Source organism: Trachymyrmex cornetzi, unplaced genomic scaffold (assembly GCF_001594075.2).
Source record: "Trachymyrmex cornetzi isolate Tcor2-1 unplaced genomic scaffold, Tcor1.1 scaffold302, whole genome shotgun sequence".
Classification (NCBI taxonomy): Eukaryota; Metazoa; Arthropoda; class Insecta; order Hymenoptera; family Formicidae; genus Trachymyrmex; species Trachymyrmex cornetzi.
In genome coordinates this window covers 69,595-89,424 of record NW_017297714.1, presented here as the reverse complement: position 1 = coordinate 89,424, position 19,830 = coordinate 69,595, and the positions used below count along the sequence as shown (strand labels likewise).

The window sequence follows — 19,830 nt, the reverse complement described above, 5'->3', positions numbered from 1 at the left end:
TCCCCCCCCCCCCCCCCCCCCCTCTCTCTCTCTCTCTCTCTCTCTCTCTCTCTCTCTCTCTGTGTGTGTTCCTAGTACCGTAATGTTCAAACAAACACTAGCAAGAAATTTCTATTTTGCTAAGGAATTCCACAGCTACTTTGACATTTAAGTGAATACCTTCACATTTTTTATTAGATATCTTAGTCAAAGAAAGAGAATAGAGATCTTTAGATTTGTAATTTCTTGTTGAAACTACAGAAATCATAAAAGAAGTATAGGAAAGATATTCGCCTCTCACGCGTTTGCTATTTTCGCAAATTTGGATATTTATTAAGATATAAAAAGATAGAAAAATTTCACATTTATATAACTTTTAAATTGAATATTTTTATTTACGACGTTTCCCTCATAGCGTTGCGCCTGAAATAAAAGATACCGTCAACACGTAGCTTGCTACACATCAAAAAGATTTCAAAGGAAACTAGCCTTACTTCCACATCTCCGGTAAGCTTTGCGGAAATTAGAGAGGAAACAGAGAAATATGCGAAAAGATTAGGAGGGGAAGGAAAGAAAGCTCTCTCTTACATACACACACGCGCGCGCGCGCGCGCACACACACACACCTCCCTCTCTCCCCCCTCTTTCTCTATCTGTCTGTCTCTGTCTTTCTCTCTCTCTGCGACGAAAGAACCAAGGAGACTGACGGAAAAAACGTAACTCAGCACGTAAAACCAGATCATCCTTTTGAATTGAGCCACCAATTGTCAGCGTTAATTGAGTAGCAAGGGAAAAAAATAGGACACGACATATTTGTGGGAGAAATGGTTCATAACGAATAAAATTCATTATCCTTCCATCATAAAATTCCATAATCGATATATCATGAATTTCTGCTACTACAGAACGTTCTACTACATAACATGCGAATCTATTGACTGTATATCAAGTGAAAAATGGGTATTTCGGAAAAATTTCGGGAAAAGCTATACAACTTCTTCCAGTTCAATGCTCCTGCGAATAACAGTTTCTCATATAATAGGTTTGGTACCAATAAATGTTCAGAGAATGCGAACATGTCAAATATTTACGTGTGTGTGTGTGTGTGTGTGTGTGTGTATCGCATATTACTATTATCAATAATACAAGCGTGATAATATTAACATTGCTAGTAATCCAAGAACTTTCGCCCATTTTTTAATTAAATCGATGATTATCTTTATTTAACAAAAATTCGATCTTTGAAATTTTTTACAATTTGATATATTAAACATACTTCTTTTCTAATTATTTCTTCTATTATTAATTTAAATTTTGTATTCTTCTATTAAACTAGATAATATAAATTAATGTTAATTAAAAAATAATATTTTATAAATTCAAAATATCTTCATTTTTTTTGTCAACAAAAATTTGACTTTAAATTTCTCTGTGAAAATAACCGAATACTTTTGAGGTATCCTTTATATTTAAAGAGTAATCTCATTAATTTAAAAAATCGTAAAAATTAAACGATAGAAATTAAGCTTGAAAGTGTAGTGAAATTAGCACTTTTCTGACAAACCATCGTAAAAACTGCAGCTCTGTGATGTTAAAATACGGGTGGTATTTTTTAATGGAAAAGCATGTCGGACATGTAAACGTGAGAAGTTTCAAAGATAATTTGAATGTGGCTACGAAAATAAAAATGGATGGGAACGCTAACATTTCGTAAATTAATTAAATTAATTAATTAAATTCCTGCTCTTCACGTTTGCTCAATACTGATACCAGCAAATAATTGTAACTAATTAAAAGTGAATTGAAATTATGTCTCTGTTTCGACATTTGCATATAATTAACTTCTATTTCTATTCTCTATTCGCGACAATGCGATAAAAAATTGCACAAAAATATAGTCTACATATTTAAAAAATTAAACGCGCCGATATTTCAATACTTGATATATATTTTTTTCCTTATTCACCTTTAGACTGTACATTACGTAATGGAAAATTTTGAATTTGAGTAACTGCCTACGTTATCGATAAATAACTCTAGCCAAATGCACGAATTCGCGCATACGCGAGCGCATGTGCAATAAATGTCCACCTATACACCGCGCTTAGAAACGACCGCGTAAATGCCGTTATAAATGCATTACGAGCCCCATCAGTGTTATAAATGCACTCACGCCGTCTAATACTTTGTAGAAGCACGGAATACTTCGTGTGACGCATTGCGAGGACCTCGTAGTAGCGAGTAGTGAATGTCTTACGCGTGCACACTGAACTAATATATTTATATTAACAGCAAGTGCTTACTCTGTTTTCTTTTTAAACAATGACATTATCACAGTAATCCAGTAAAACGGCAACCCAGATTATTACTGCATCTAAATCTAAATACTGACAGAACAACGTTTCGAGTAAAATCAAATATAGACCATTCGTTACGTATTTACATTTCGTTTTATATTTTTGCATTTACGTTGTATTATTTCTGTCAATTGGCGACAAAATATACAGAAACACAAAAGCTTTTACATACATATACATTCATCAGCTAAAAGGTTGCAACACATTTTTCAACGGGTTTCGTAACTCAGCCTTGTTTATAGAACGGTTGAACTTAAATGGTTAACGTTACAAGAATCAATCGCTCGATGAGCAGGCTGCATTCCGAAATCCATCGAAAAAAGCGTTGCAACCACTTAGTTGATGAGTGTATATACTACAGTCATAATATACAAAATGTCAATTATAAATACTAAATATTAAATCAAATGTTTTCTTCGGAAACTCTTATGGAAAGGTGAAAGTTTCTACTTCAGAAATTTTTTATAGAAATTTAACATAGTGAATTTACTAATAATCCTTATTAATAACGATAATACAATGGTCGAGAAAGATAATTAAAAAATTAATAACAGTCAAAATGATATGTCAAATATTATGCAGTGACCAAATATTATTAAACATGTGTACACAAAAGATCAAGTTATTATCAAGTATTTATAAAATTAAAAACAAAATTTCGGTGAAATTAAAGAAAAATTTCTAGCCTTCAATTTGTCTTTTTTTTTCACCTAAAATTTGAAATTTTTCAATTCCCTTTTTAAAGAACTTCGGTTTTAATTTTACATAACCCTAAATCACTATTGTATGTACATATACATGCAAGTGAGCGCTAAGCTATGCTTCAGCGATCAGCAGGGGTCCCAATCTATCTGTTAAAAGCTGAAGCCAAATTGAGCACCATTCTAGTACCATCCACCAAAGCGCGAACAAGCTTTTAAAAATTCAGTCTGTTATATATCAATTTCAATCTCCTGGTAATCAATATTATAACAAAGAGCGATAAACAATTTCAATTTTTAAACAGGTTTATGTCATATATTTTGTATTTTATTGATAAGTGTTATGAGAAAACATTAGACTACATATATTCCATAATATTTTAAGATTGAATTTAATATAGTATGCTTATTCTTTCTTTCTTTTTTTAAGTTAATAATTAGATTATTTGTAACTATTATGCGTAACTAATTATACTATAGTTTTTCGACAATAAACGATTTTTAATTTCGCATTAACAACCGCGCAGAAAACTCTCATTAGCCCTTATTTGTTTTTGTTTTTTGATATTCTCGAGAGGTTGGTTACTTGTTTTATTAGATTATTTGTGTTTATAAAGTTTTAAATTATAAATATTTCGTTAGGAAAAATATTTTAAAATGTATCAAAATCTTGTGTTAATACATTAATTAAGAATAGTCTATTTTTTACGTAAAATTTACAGCATTGTATCACTCAATGTCAATAGCGCTCTAGGGTTAATATAAACTGATGGAAAATTGAAGAACCTTTTTCATCGATCTAAGAAATATATGCGGTTTTCTATATTCCTTAAAACTACATATCTCAGGTGTTACATCATGGCACGACTTTGGTGCATTGGGATTGCGAGGGTGGTACTTCGAGAACAGCATTGGTGTTCGCACGCGTCGATCGCGCTTGTGGTACTTTCGTGTGGGAAAAGCCACCCTGGAGTCCTTTAAAAACGGCTCAAGTTGGAAGTGCCGCTCCCACAGAGGTTTCGCTAACCACAAACCCGGAGGATGCGATACCAGCGGGCCTAGTCGGCAGGTACACGCAGCAGCAGGCTGACTGCGCTTCTGTCACTTTGGAGGAGGGATATCTCGATTTGGGATCGGTGAAAGAGATAATGATCGGCTGTTGCGATCGCGATCGAGAGGCTGATCTCAGGAGCATCTGCAAGAGATACGGCCTACCTGGCTCCGACTGCTGCATCGGCCTTATGTATGGCTCCAATCTTCCGGACAATCGACTGATCTTCCTACTTTGCCCTCCCGCTCTTAGCAAGTACGTATGAATTATTTCTCTAGTTTTGCGCGCATCGATTAATTTTTGAATATTTCTCACCAATAATGCGGAGGAAGAAAAGAAGATTCGAAATTTACTATAAATTATATTTCATATAATTTAATTTAAAAAATAAAAATATATCCATTTTTTATTAACGAAATTAAAGATGCTTAATTTCATGTCCTTTTTCAGAAATATTTTCTTCGATTTATACGTTTGAGATTATTTCATAAATATTTTTTTCAATTTAACTTTATGTGTTATTTATGCTACAAACTTGTTCGTAAAAAATTACGAAGTAAATTAATTACTATGCCGTTAATTTATCTTTCCACTAGAAGATTGAGTTCATTAATAGTATATTAATGATACGTTCATAATATTCGATATAATTATTGATCAGTGGTGCATTAATAACAAACATTTCGTACGTATTTTGAACAGGTCTAACAATTCCCTCTAATAATTTATGATTTATTGTTAAATTACGTATTGTCGAGCTACATAAATTATGTAATTTGCATGTTGCTTTCAGAATATGGTACATGGGATTATGCTGGATATTGCGAGGCCTCAAACGACAACAACAGTTAACAGATCGTAGATCACGCTGGTTAAAAGAAAAATATCTTCAGTTATACTTTTCCTACTTGGAACAGCCGATAGAAGGCTTAGAGCAGCCGACGACAGCCGACGCTATTCGCATTTTCGGCGGTCGCGACTGGTCTATGACAGAAAGTGTTGGCACGTTGTCTCCAACGAGCAGCAGTACTCTACGCAGACGAAATGTTAAAGGCAAAAAGACAAAATCAATCGGCAACATCCATGCTTTAACTAAGGTTTGCACACAGGTTTATCTTGCATCTTTTACAATAAATATAAATTAGATTACAGATCACTCCAAATGCCATATTTCATTTTATAAATAAATGTCTTCATAGAGTTAAATAGTTTTGATTTAACGTAGGATCTGAGTATAAAACAGTACGATTCCTCGACCTCGGATGGAGGTCTGTGCGCTACACCTCTTCGTCATATCGCTGGAAGCAGAGAGTCTTTAACGAGGATCCTGCCAGCATCACCGAGAGCAAGCCGAGACCGAATCCCACCACGTAGTCCACCCGGTTCCGCCGACCGTATTACTTCCAACTTGCCTTACTCCGCTTTTCAAAGGTCATCATCCTCTCACACATTTGATTTATCGCATCAAATTCTCTTTATCTATCGATTTCGAGCAAAAGATTTATATAGGTCGGGAATTATATAGATCGGAATAGAAAATCTTACAACTCCGTGTCGAATCTTATATTTGAACATAAATCTGAATTATGAATTTAAAAAAGTTTTCTCATCTAAAGTGATAAAAATGAACAACTTTTGCTATTTTCTTTTTTTTAAGCAACAAATCTTTGAAGCTGAAGCATCTTATGTTTATCATGTATTAACAATATTTCAGAATTTTTTTTATTAATATAAAGATAATAATATCTAAAAAAGAAAGAATTATATGAGTAACGTGATGAGAAAAGAATCTTTCGTGACAATACGTTTCGGACAATTTTAAAAAAAGTTATAAAATGTTTTTATTTTTAAATTCTTTTTTTTTTTTCAGTTTTGCTCCTTTTAAATATAATAAACAGTTTTTTCGTTTGAACTTCTTGACTTTCAAGCCAAATAATTTTATCAGTTTTAAATGTAAATAATTAGAATATTTTAGGAACATATTTTTAAGATGTAGAAAAAGTATGTTCCTAAAATAAGAAAAATGTAGAAATAAAGAAAATTTTAAAAATTTTATAAAATTTTATAAGAAAAACTTCTGAATTATTTATATTACAATCGACAAGTTTTCTTGTATACGTCGCAATAACGCGTGCGTATTTTGTGCGTAGTTTATTATGTGTCGCCAGAGAAAAGGACAAGAACGGATCTGGTGGTATATCAGGGGGCTTTGAGGGTCCTTGGCACATGAAAGGAGCACGCACTACCTCGATCATGTACGAGACACAATTGAACTTTGTGGAGTTCGTCGCGCTTTTCCGATCATTCAGCTTACGAGCCAGAAAAGATTTGCGTGATTTGTTCGGCCAATTAGCAATAACATGTCGTAGCCAGAGTGATGGATCATTAAGGGACTTTAACATTCGCCCGGTGGTGCTCAGACAGACCAGTGATGCCACTCCACAAAGAATCGGTAAGCCGATATAATCATTAAATTTTATGTGCAAATTTAAAAGAAAGAGTAGAATATGACGCACAAAACAATTCTTATATTTAATCGTGATAATGGAAATGCAATAATACTTGAATATAAATATACGAGTTAACTCGCTAAATAATAATTTGCATGGAATAAATTAGATTCACATTACTAAGTTTTATTATAACCAATCCAATTAGCATAACATATGTATGTTTATCGATATTTATCAAAAATATCCACTTTTATCTAAAATGGTTACCATAATTACATCGGTTTCAATCTATGAATAGTTACTTTTTTAAATATTTATTTATAATAAAAAATAAACGTTTGAGTGACTAGTTTTTTAAATACTATTTAAAATGAGAAATCAACGTTTTACTGTACCAGGTTTATTGACGAGAAACAACTCTATTGATTGTCACGAATACAAGACGGGCAGCAACCTACAAAAAAAGCAGATCTTTGATGCTGTTGCGGCGGCTAGTATAATCAATAATTGCTCGGGCGTGGATACGTCGAAATCCCAAGTAATTACTCTAGCAACATTTACGAAATTTCTGGAATCTCGGCAGCAGGAAAAGTTGAGTGACGACGAAATCAAGGCGCTGATCAAGGTAAATGCTTATGGGATCAGAAATTCCCTCATGAAAGAATATTTACTGGACGGCCTCATTTTTCTCTGACAATTTTGTTTCGGATATACCTACAGAAAAAATATCCTGTAATATTTTATACGCCAAACCACCATTAAAGCGTTTACGTCAATTTTGCGAATAAACTGCTTTTATTGAAGACAATAAACGATCCTTCGTTTCATTCTATTATGGCGAAATTGTGATTTTAATTTTCCTTACCTGGAAATGGAAGACTTAACTTTTTCCCGTGCTCGTGCGACTGTCATGACATCGTTACACGCGCGCGCTCACACAAACGTGACGTAACACAATCAAATGAGCTCGTTTATTCTCATTTCAGAGGCACGAACCAGATCCGGCACTTCGCACACAATGGTGTTTGTCTTTCGAGGGTTTTGCACGGTATATGATGGACAAGGACAATTATGCCTTCCCGAACGAGTATGCAACACCGTCCGAAACCGAAATGCAGCAGCCTCTGTCGCAATATTACATTGCAAGTTCCCACAACACGTATTTAACCGGACATCAACTCAAAGGAGAGTCCTCCGTACAGTTATATTCGCAGGTACGGTGTGACTTTCAAAAATAGACTCGCGTAATAAACTTCATAGAACTAAAATATGAATTATTTTTACTATAGAATATTAATTTCCTTTCATTATAACGAATTTCAAATTATTACTTAATAATCATGATTATTTAATAATTATTATTATTAGGTGTTAAACTTAATTCCTATCGTTTTTTCGTCTCAAAAATCGATTTGTTTCGAAGGGAAGATGAATGAATATCTTAATCAAAGTAATTTCCTCCATTTTCTACTACTTTTTCCCATCTCTCAGGCAATAGGGCAATCCCACGACGGTAGAACGCGGTGTCTTTCGAGGCGATCCATTCATCCACCCATTTTTGGACTTCGTTGTAACTGAAGAAGTGCGTGTCCGTAAGTGCGTGTTGCATCGATCGAAAGAGATGGTAATCCGACGGTGCCAAGTCTGGAGAGTACGCTGGGTGCGGCAGAACTTCCCATTCAAGCTCTCGAAGTGTCTGCTTCACTCTTTTCGCGACATGCGGTCGAGCGTTATCATGCAACAAAATGACTTTGCATCAATTGTTGGCTACGGATGATCTTTTTTGCATCAATTCGTCACTCAATCGGTATAATTGCTGTTTGTAGCGATCAGCTATAACGGTTTCGTTTGGACCCAAGAGTTCATAATACAGCACACCTTCCTGGTCCTCTGTCTCACCAAACGCACAGTAAGGTCTTATGCCCGTGAATATTCCTCTTCGGCGTTGAAGCGGATGGTTGGCTGAGGTCCACCCATGATTTTTTCCGCTTGGAATTATCAAAATAAATCCATTTTTCATCATCAGTCACGATGCGCCACAAAAAACTCTTTTTTCTTTACCTGGCAAGCAAAGAAGTCGCAATAGTCAAACGATTCGAAATGACACTTTCTGACAACTCATGTGGTAGCCATCTCCCTTCCTTATGGATCTTTCCCATGGCATGCAAGCGTTTTGAGACGGCCTTTGGAGTAACATTTAACTGTTTCGATAACTCTAAAAACGTTTGAGCTGGATTCTCATCAAGCAATTCTTGCAGCTCATCTTCAAATTTTTTCGGCTGTCTTGGACGTTCTTTGTCTCTCACATCAAAATCACCGTTTCGGAAGCGTTTAAACCAAACTCTACATGTTCTTTCCGATGGAGTTTCATCACCATACACTTCGGATAATAAGCGATGCGCTTCAGCTGCGGTTTTCTTGAGGTCGAAGTAGTGAAGAAGCACACGTCGAAAAAATAGCTTATCGCGATTCATTTTCAATCAATTGGAAAATCTCTTTGGCGTCGAGAAATCTAATCTGTGAGGATTGAATCACTTTCAGCGATGTCTAAACTACAAAAGACATATGACTTCATCGTCGAAACTCACCAGCGTTGGAGCCAGCACCCTCTAGTAGCGAGCGATAGGAATTAAGTTTAACACCTAATATTTAATAATCATTATTCAGTAAAATATAAAATATATAAATAGGTAAAAAATTATTTATATATTTTGTAAATTCTTTGAAGTGGAATTTCAGTCTTGCAAAAGAATGATTCAGTTTTCAATCTCTAAAAATGAGATCTCTTCTAAGTTTCAGAGAGTATATATATCCAAGAATTATGAAAAAATATTACGTCGGTTAAAAACATGCATTCCTTTGATTCGTATGAAATAAGTTATGCAAATTTCCATTCGAACAAAGTAGTAATTAGCGCGTATAAAACGTATTGTTTGATAACAACAAAAATTTGTGCAGGTGCTTTTAACCGGATGTCGCTGTGTAGAGCTCGATTGTTGGGATGGTGACGATGGATCACCATTGATTTATCATGGTCACACTTTCACTACGAAAATACCATTTCGCTCCGTTGTGGAAGCGATAGATCGAAGCGCCTTTGTCATTTCCCCTTATCCCATAATCCTTTCCATCGAGAATCACTGTTCGCCAAGTCAGCAAGCTCGTATGGCTCAAATATTTCAGGTACTTGATTGATTATCTAACAAATTATATTTTCTTAGTGATTATCATCGCGCCTGAGTCAAATTATGATAAAAAATATAATATTATTTCAGTCCGTTTTTGGCGAGAAATTGGTGACGAAATTTCTCTTCGAGTCCGACTTCAGTGATGATCCTCAACTGCCTTCGCCTTCGCAACTTCGTTACCGAATTTTGATAAAAAATAAGAAGCTGGTGATTGATCCTGCCGGCCCCTTGTCACACACACCCCTTAGTCATCGAGGGAAAATGCTTATGACAGATCGCGCATCTTCCATGAAGCAAATGCGGACTGATGTAAGCAGCACATCAGTCGTGGAATACTTTAGCGAGGATGAAGACGACGAAGAAGATGACGATGAGGATGACAACATCGATGGTAAAAATAATACATTATTAATACTTGGAAAATTTAATCTATTATATAATATCAATCAGATATATGTATATTTTCTCAAAAAAAGGATATTGGAATTCATTATAAATTTCTGTTCTTAAGAGCCTTCCTAAGTTAAAATTTAATCTAAATATGTTGCAGTGGCTACATTGGCACTGTATCCTATTTAATTATCGCTTTTATCTCTGAGTTTAATATAAATCCAACCTTCTCTCTCTCTTGCTTTCGAGAAATATAGTAATTGCAATCAATTAAAAATTCACTGAACCGTATCACTTGATGTGCAATTTACAGATAATTCGATTTCGAGCTACGAGAGATATCTGGGTGGCGGCCAAGTTCCACACGGTCGTTTAAAATCGGATCCAGGGGTGGACGACAAGACGCAAAAGCAAAGTAGCCAGATAGCCAAGGAATTGTCGGACTTGGTAATTTATCTGCAGGCGATTAAATTTCGCGGACTAAATACCATGCCAGTTGGACCAGGAAAAGTACGTCATCAATCGCACACAGGACCAGTTCAGAGGCATAGCATCGCCGGTATAGGACCCAGCAGTATAGCTTCCTCATCAGGATCGCCACAATCGCTTTCGACGTCCGCCTCGATCGCGAGCGGTGGTAGCAACATCGATAATATCTTCAGGTCAGTTTTTTATTGTAAAATATTTTCTCTATTCATTCCTATACTTATCACACATATTTGTCTTATTATATTTTTTAAATTTATTCTTATTTTCTTGCGTCGTTTTGTATTTTCTTTTTTAAAATCTTTCGGCATTATCATATCGGCATTAATCGACAAATACTGATTTTGTAAATAAAAAAACATAGTGGTATGTATGTTTCTGTTCTTGTGTTATCAGATCCACTCGTGGAATGCCGGCCTGTTTCCAATGTTCATCTCTGAACGAAAGCTCGGCGAAGAAAATCTGTAGGAAACAACCGTTAGGCGTAGTCGCTCATGCTGAAACTCAACTCATTCGAACGTATCCCGCAGGAATGCGTATTGATTCCACAAATTTCAACCCTGTAATATTTTGGGCTTTTGGAATCCAAATGGTTGCGTTGAATTATCAAACTGATGACGCGGGATTAAATCTGAACTCAGCCATGTTTGAGCAAAGCGGTCAATGCGGATATGTTAGAAAACCTTCAGTGATGTGGGATAAAGGACATATGATGTACAGGTGAATTCATACTCCGTTATATTTCTTACAAATTTTCTAGTCATACAGCAATAATAATTATGAATGCAGCATACAATCTTTAAGAGATCGATTAATAATAAATCATAAGCAGTAGGTGTCAAATAATTATTTCTGATCACATTTAAAAAATTTATCTTTGCTATAATAAAACGTTTTTGTATGTTAAAAAAAAATAATTAAATAAAGAATTATTTCTGAACGCTGATACAAATTATTTTAAAAAAATTTTCTTGAACAATTATAAATGTTTTTACAGACGATTCAACCCTTGGGACAAAGAATTCGACGGGCTGCATTCTGCGCATTTAAGTCTATCAATAGTCTCAGGACAATACGTTTCGGTTACAAACTTCGTCACCAGCACATATGTTGAGGTCGAATTGGTCGGTATACCGATCGATTGTGCGAAACACAAAACAAAGGTGATCCATAACAATGCGTTGAATCCTATTTGGAATGAAAAATTCTGCTTCCAAGTGATGTTCAAAGATCTCGCCTTCCTACGTTTCGGTGTTATCGAAGCAAGTTCTCATCACGTGATCGCGCAACGCGTAATACCGCTTAAATGTCTACGACCTGGCTATCGACACGTACGATTACGATCTTGTAAAAACAAGCCATTAGCTCTTTCTACGCTTTTTATCTATTCCCGCTTGGAGGAGGAGAGTTTGGACTATAACACCTGCTGCCGCGATCATAAAGAGTCATCTAAGCGTCTCTCGTCGAGCAAAGAACCTGAGAAACTGAGCACCGTCGATCCCGGATCTCTGGGTGGTGTCACCTTGAAGAGACGAATGTTCTTCCTGATGGTTTATCACGTAATACCAGACGAGCCGTACACCATTCTGAAAGTGACCCAGGAGAGCACTACGCAAGAGGTGATGCTGCAAGCGTTGCAGAAGGCCGGAATATCGCCGGATCATGTAGATGAGTACATTTTGGTAGAGGAAGTGTCCCGCGGATGGGAAAAAAGAGACAAGGAAGAGCTACCGACTCAACGTGTGTTGGACCCTACAGAACATCCCCTTCAAGCACAGGCCCTATGGAAAGGGCAAGGTCGCTTCCTGTTGAAGCGAGTAGGCGATGATCCAAGCAGTAGAGCGTGGCTAGCCTCTATCAGGAGCACGGCCGGCCACTCGAAGCTCAACGATTCCAATACGAGGGACCAATCCACTCACATATGGGACGAGGCAGACACCTTTCTAGTCTGCATTTATAACGTCTCGCCGGAGATCCCTTATGCGATTCTACGTGTGCCGATAAGCAGCTCAGCTCAGGACGTGTTAGCGCAAGCTCTGATAAAGGCCAGAAGAATGGAGAACCCAACCAAGTTTGCCCTGGTCGAGGAGCTGGAATGGGGTGGTGCGGGCGCTGTCGGAAGTGGAAATCGTCAGTTAAGAGTATTGAGTGACGATGAAAATGTTTATACCACTCAAGCCTTTTGGAAAACTCTCGGCAGGTTTATCCTCAGAGAAAGAGAACAAGCCATTCCAAGACGGAACTTGTTGCCAGCGACCCTCGATAGACTCAGTAAGGGATTTTCCGTAGGCAGATCGGTGTCCCTGCCAGGATCCAGCAAAGAAAAGGTGCCTGTTTCGGAAGCACTGTCGGACCCCACTTCTAGAGGCCTGAGACATCGGCTAATGATGTCGGGACGTAGACGAGAAGTTCATTCTGATGGAGAAGATACGCGTGAATCTGACATACTGAATGTTGCTTTTCAACTGAAGAAGGTCTCGTTCAGAAAATTGATGAGCTGGAAGTCATAGTGGCAGTCAAGGGCGTCGTCGATATCATCGATCTTCGCCGCTCGGAGAAGTCACCCGTAAGCTCGTAGTCCAATTACTATGATCAGAAACTAGTTCTGGTCTTGCGAAACGTTTTTCATGCCGACGATCCTGTCGAGGTGCGATCTCAAACTAAAAGAAGAGCTTTAGAGAGCTGAAAGATTTTACTTTGTCAAGAATTTATGGAATACAAGCGTCACATGGACGATCAAACAAGTTAGAATCTGTAAGTCGTTAAGCCGAATGGTAGAACAAATGGTACGATCAGAATAGTTAATATCTATCGCGATATATAAAGAAATATCAGACAACGTGTTTTCATCACTAATTATGTGATAATATTATGCAAAAAAAATTTCTCCAATAGGAAAAGAAAAAAACATCATTTCTTCGAGAAAGAGCAGAATAACTTTTTGGGAAATTTTAATGTCTGGAAAACAACGCGACATTGTTAAATTCGATTATCTCTACGATATTTGAACGAAATATTGAATGATGAAATCGCCATCACTGCAGAAAATAACTTCGGCAAATCGAACTTTTCAAAGAGAATCGAACGATACCGATATGGAGATTATTACGCCGCCATTTTCAAAGATTTTTCAAGAATTTTAAAAAAGATATAGCATATATCTAAACTTACGACGTAGTACAATCATTAAGTGGCAAAGCGACGATTCTTAAATCCCTTAAATTCGCATGAGAGCCAAGCATCATATTGGATTTTGTTACGTAGCAGTAAATTTGTATCAGACGCGGATTGATGCTGCAGCTTCCGCGTTCTATAGAGACGCGCTGGCGCGTCGAAAAAAAAGTTAAATATTACGCATCGCGCCTGATTTTATTATTTTTGTACAACGAAAGAAGGAGAGAGATCGCACCGGGCGATCTCTAAACATTTTGCCAAACGACGATTTTAAGTGATTTCTAGATCCGTGACATATTCGTAATGTTTAGATGTTTGGAAGTGCTTCCCTGTTCGAACGTGTTTTCGTTTGAAATATATCGGATTCGCCTTCGTCTAATCGATATGTCGCATCTCCAAAGAAATTACGTAGCTTCATGTGACTTCTCGTCATAAGCATCATTTTTATCATTTACGACGTACCTGAGGTTTTCTATTGATACGAGAGTTACGCTATCGCGTAAAAGCTCTGTAATAAAGTTATATATCGCTGTTATCGCACTTTATTTGTTCGTTCTATTAATGTTAATAATTTCTTTCTGCATCTAGTCAACCATGTGATAAGGAATTTGAGTATAGAATCCGATAAGAATATCATAATGTATATTGGGAGTTGCTACTTAAAGAACGTATTTACTATACATATATTGTTAACGCTAGAGGGTAGATCGGTGTTGCATTCTCGATTACCGTCCCTCTCTCCTGACTGTTTTAGCGAGCGTATGTATACGTAGACTGTAAATACGAGACCAAGGAGTGTCGATGAAATGGAAAACCGCTAGAGTCCGAATGTGCTATTGCTCTATTCGATTATTTTTTCACGTGACAAGGCATTCGCGCGTCGACGATCTTCGTCGCACTCTCGAAGCCGGTAGCCTAATTTTATGGAAAATAATTTCGCTAATAACGTTAATTAATTAACTAATGAGAAACAATATGGAATCTGACGTCACAAACCAGTGAGGTCGCGAGATAGCCTTGCCCCGTCTTCCACGTCCAAATCGTCCCAAATATTTTATATTTTTTCGAGACGGCTTCGCAGACTAACTTTTTAGGCGAATCTGTAGAGCTGTACGACACGAAAACACCAGGATTTTTTAATACTATGAGAAAAATATAGAAATATATACACTAGTCATATCTTTCTCCGAGATGCTTCGCGACGTCACTGGGGACTCTGTATATTTTTGGATACCACTTCCTTCCTTACTCTTCATATTTTTCCGAAAATACGTAATCATATCACATATCCACATAAGAGACCAAATGCGCGAAAAAGATAAACAGAAGAAACGAGAAATAAACACATCGGGCAATTTCATTTGTACACATATCTCTGATTGTAAGTAAAACAAATAAAATAAAAAGAACATTATTTGATAGATAAAAGAAATATCATTTGATAGAAGAGAATAGATCAGTGCGATCCAAAAACAGTTGTTTTATTTGCTAAGTGTAGAAAGAAAGATAACAATCTGATTAGTCCGATGTTTGTAGATCAAATTATTGAAGACAAATAAGAAAAATAAATAAAAACAAACTGTATTTATAATACAGTTTATAATACCGTTAGTTACTGCAATCGTTATAAAATACTTTCAGAAACATGCTGACCAGTATGTAATTTACTATCACTACTACCAACACATTTGACAATATTGCGAGTAGTCAGGTGATCATATGTCCCATTTTCCAAAATGTATTTTTCATTACTTGCAATGTTTTTGTATTTATGAAAGTATTTGACATATTTTCCGTTATAATTTTTCCTTTTCTTCTTCCGGAAAGATAAGAAGTTACAATATATTTTGCAAAAATGTAAAATATTTCTCTCTTGGATGATGAGAATAACCGACTATTTGTTTTTAAAAACCGATATTAAGTAGATGTGATTATAAATTGATTGCGCTTTTCGATTATAGTGCAAATCGAGCTGCAGATAATCTTGTTCATCACTCCTGCCCTCAAGACAAAAAAATAATCGATTAATTATTTGAATAATCGATTATACTCATCTCTATCTCTTTCCCTCTTTTTAGCTTTTTCGTTTTCTGATCACCTCATACACGCGAATAGCTACGATGCATTAAAATTTCTCAAATGTTAACATTAGAAGTCTAATAAATCATAAAATCGCGCAATAATTTGGCAAGCGTAACATACATATACTTTCATCATTACGTGTGACTAAATACTGCGAAATCAAAGTACATCCCGATATACCGCAACAGTATTTACCTAATACGTAGCATCCTCAAGGAACATTATGTATATAGCAGCAATGAACAATGGCTACTAATAACATTAATTAATTACTATAATTAATATTCGACGCTCCTTGGACCTCCGACTAAACCCCCGTATCAAGATCATCGATTGTAAAAGGATCGTATCTATCAAGCGTTGCATCTCGATTGCAATCGTTGTAACCATTCGTCGCTGTGCCGCCGCCGAATGTCACAACAAAGTGCGTGCAAGCTGTTGGCAGACAACATTGTCCATTGTAAAATCACAATTTAAAATTTTATATTTTCCTCAATAAAACCAATTACAATTACTTAATTCACTTGTAACTTTGATTTCAGTTTAATACAAAATTCGACAAAATGCACTTCGATGTTCTGTTATGAATTATGAGAATTATGTTATATGAATTATACGTAAAATTAGATTATCTCTACTTTTTTTATTTAATTTACTCACTCCTTTAATAGCTACCATCGACACGCACAAAATATTTATTATCTGTTATCATTTAGTTATTATTTATTATGCAGTATTGAATAGAATTTATTTATCGAGATAATAAATAAAACGTTTTACTTTTCCTTATAATATATAAAATGCAATATTATTTCACTATACAACATGTTCAACGATCCGCGTTCGACGATATTTTCAATCTTTTATCTCGTTTTTCGAGACTGACATTAAAGAACTCGGTGAGCGTATTTAAAAGATGATTGTATCAAGAGCGGTGCGCACACACGAAACGATTACTTCTTAATATTTTTGGGACCACTCTGATTAAGGAAACTACCGAAGGAGCTCCCAGGAGCCGATCCTAAATATAAACGGTACCAGTATTAAGGCTCCTTGTTTTCTTCGTCGATCGAAAGTGCGGATCGCACGAGGAAAATAGGAGAAAGGAAGAAGACAAAGAATGAAAGATGGACAGAACGACAGAAATCGAATGGAAGAATTATCCTCAAGGGGATAAAGCAAAAGGCCGAATGAATAGATGCTGAAGCACACTTTAAACGATTTATAATTCACGTCAAAATTCAGGATAAACTTTTACTTATAGTCTTAAGTACAATTACACTTAATGCTTGATGCTAGATTTCAAATGATTATCATACTTCAATGTCAGCGTCAATATATAAAATTATAAAGAAAAAAATTCTACTCTAAAAAATCTGATGCGAGTTATATATCATTCAAAATGAGCTTGATGCATCGACCGGGCATATCTCTAATTGTACATATCCGTGATTTTTTGCTAGCTGTTATGTTGATATAAAAAAAACGTAATACATATAAATATGATCGTATATTCGTACGTACTCTCGAAGGGCCGTCGAACGGCATTTTTGCGTGCGTAACATAATTCAAAGTCAAAGAAAGAAAATAATGGCAGAATTATATTTAATCTTGACGAAAGATGCGATAGTTAGTAAGATAGAATGATTAAAAAAAGACAGATAAATTGATTAATTAATTAACATTTACAATTGATATTTACAATTCAATTAAGAGACGTATTCTCGTCGCACGCAATCGGGCTGGTACCGACTTTGCACGGTGTGTCTCTGATCGAAATATGATCAAATGCGACATGAGATGTCTCAAATTGTGTATTTATAAATTTTATCAAATACGTAACGCATTTATCTTGCAATCGGTCGTTGCCCGCGTCTCTCGTCGATGGCTTTCTCCGGCTCATCGTCAGCAAGTATTGCTATGACCGTCGAAAGAAAATTATATATACGAGTTAACGAACTATGCAGCAATTAGTTAAATCGCCGAATAATAATGACTATATATAGTTATCAGAAAGAAGGGAACCAGGTTAATCGTTTTTGCCTATTTCTCTAAAAAAAAAACTTCATCTCGTTCAATGATTGCGTTTAATTTACGACTATTTACAATAATTTATTTATTGTCTCGGTATGAAAAATGCAGAAAAACGCGTTCTGCCGTTCGATGTACTTTTTGAACGTATATTGTGAATTCGTATTAAAAATTTTAACTTTAATCCGTTTAATCCAGTATTATAATTTCGTCACCACCTGTTGTAAACTTTTATGTTTAACCTCTAGTTAGTGTACAAATTTTCGAAAATGTTATTGTTGTACGTGCATAAAAAATTATACTTTTCGTAAAAATATGCAGCTATAGATTGGACAAAAAATAAAAAAATTTTTGTGAACTTTATTGTGAAATATTATCTAGTAACGAGCCATCATGTTTCATGCATTACAATCGCTATTAAACCGCGATGCTTGAAGAATAAGATGGACGTTGAAAGATTTGTAAGGCAAAACAAAAAAGATGTTACCGCTAAAGCAGAAAACTTCTTTCCTAGTATGCGTACAGTATGCCGTAGGATTTCGCCACATTTAAACAATTATTACAAAATAAAAAAGAACGAGCATTATACGAGTAGCCGCTAACATTATTAGAATTCTCTTTGGCGTTATTATGTAAACACTCGAGTAGCCTCTGTTCTCGTTTCGAGGAACAAAGAGAAGCATGTAATATCCGTTAAATAAAAACAAAGCATATGATCATCTTGGAAACTTATAGTGAATTTATCATTACAATAATATATTAATACTATTGACATTGTTGAGAAAAAGGATCTACATGTAAATATATAAGCATAAAGAGCATTTTTATAAATAAGTAGGTATTGTTATTTGTTATGACCAACCCTGATTATTGGCGAGAGAGAGACAGAAGGAAGATAGAGAGGGTATGGAAGGACGGTTGACTCTCAATCTCACAGGTATACGCACGGAAGCGTACAGCTGTGAGTCGTTAGCACCCTTTTAAGTCCCGGAATGTGAGTCAACGTCCTGAAGAGACGCTATGACACCTGTTCCGATGGACAGTGCAAACGTCGGTCCTATTTTTTAGGTCAAGGAACTTAATCCTTTTGACCTGGGACTGGACCTTGTGCGATCTTAGGCATTATAGGGAACGAGATATGAGTGGGGCGATTTAAAAATTAAATGCGACTTGTTAGAGAGATTTTGTATGAAATAAAAACTTATGTTTATTCAGAAAAAAAAATAATTAAAACTAATTTACATGGTTAATTAAAATTATGTTTTTTTTTACAGTAATTCTTTAGTAGCGAAATTGTGAGCAAGTATGTGGATTTTTTTTGTTATTACAATATTTGTGTGTGTGCGTGCGTGCGTGCGTGCGTGCGTGCGTGCGTGCGTGCGTGTGTGTGTGTGTAAAAGAGGAGGGGTGATTATTGTGTATTAGTTGCAAGGAAGGTGGTCCATGAGCAGGCTGGGGCGAGATGCTTGAGCTGGACGAGGAAGGGGGAGGAATTCCCTGGGATATACACTGTGACTACTCTATCCCCTTCATTGGAGGAGGATGAGAGTATTCGAAAAATCCGATCCCAATCGATGGATTGGGGATCGGTGTGGATAGGAGGGGGAGTTGGGAGTTGATCAAAAGGGAGAGGGGGAGTTGGGAGCTGGTCAAAAAGGGAAGAGAATCCTTCCTCTCAATTGGGGAAGGAGAGTAGTCCAAGATTTCTTGGACTCCAGGATTGAGAGGAGGAGGAATGGTAAGATCGAGAGGTTGTGCGTCTGTTAGTGTAGGTGAGTATGAGATTGGTGTGTAAGTTATGGTGGTGTCAGCCAGTGATGTTGGTACTCGGGGAGGTGCGGTTTCGGCAGGTTGCGGCGTGACTATTACCGTAGGACGGCAGACCTGTTCTAGCGGCGTTTGGTTATCCAACGCCGGACGGTTTCGCGAACTCCGCCG

General features: G+C 36.2%; 1 protein-coding gene across 1 annotated transcript in view; it reads left to right on the top strand.

Moving 5' to 3' along the window:
• The window catches only part of LOC108762499 (1-phosphatidylinositol 4,5-bisphosphate phosphodiesterase epsilon-1), a 34,326-nt gene extending 18,810 nt beyond the window's left edge, over positions 1 to 15,516 (top strand). The window contains exons 6-16 of the mRNA XM_018509527.1: positions 3,886 to 4,343; positions 4,882 to 5,185; positions 5,314 to 5,519; positions 6,239 to 6,540; positions 6,940 to 7,166; positions 7,528 to 7,755; positions 9,500 to 9,724; positions 9,817 to 10,120; positions 10,433 to 10,781; positions 11,002 to 11,325; positions 11,603 to 15,516. Coding sequence (XP_018365029.1) covers positions 3,886 to 4,343; positions 4,882 to 5,185; positions 5,314 to 5,519; positions 6,239 to 6,540; positions 6,940 to 7,166; positions 7,528 to 7,755; positions 9,500 to 9,724; positions 9,817 to 10,120; positions 10,433 to 10,781; positions 11,002 to 11,325; positions 11,603 to 13,115 — 4,440 coding nt within the window. The 3' untranslated portion in view covers positions 13,116 to 15,516. The remainder of the gene's footprint in view (positions 1 to 3,885; positions 4,344 to 4,881; positions 5,186 to 5,313; positions 5,520 to 6,238; positions 6,541 to 6,939; positions 7,167 to 7,527; positions 7,756 to 9,499; positions 9,725 to 9,816; positions 10,121 to 10,432; positions 10,782 to 11,001; positions 11,326 to 11,602) is intronic.
• Positions 15,517 to 19,830: the final 4,314 nt, after the last annotated feature.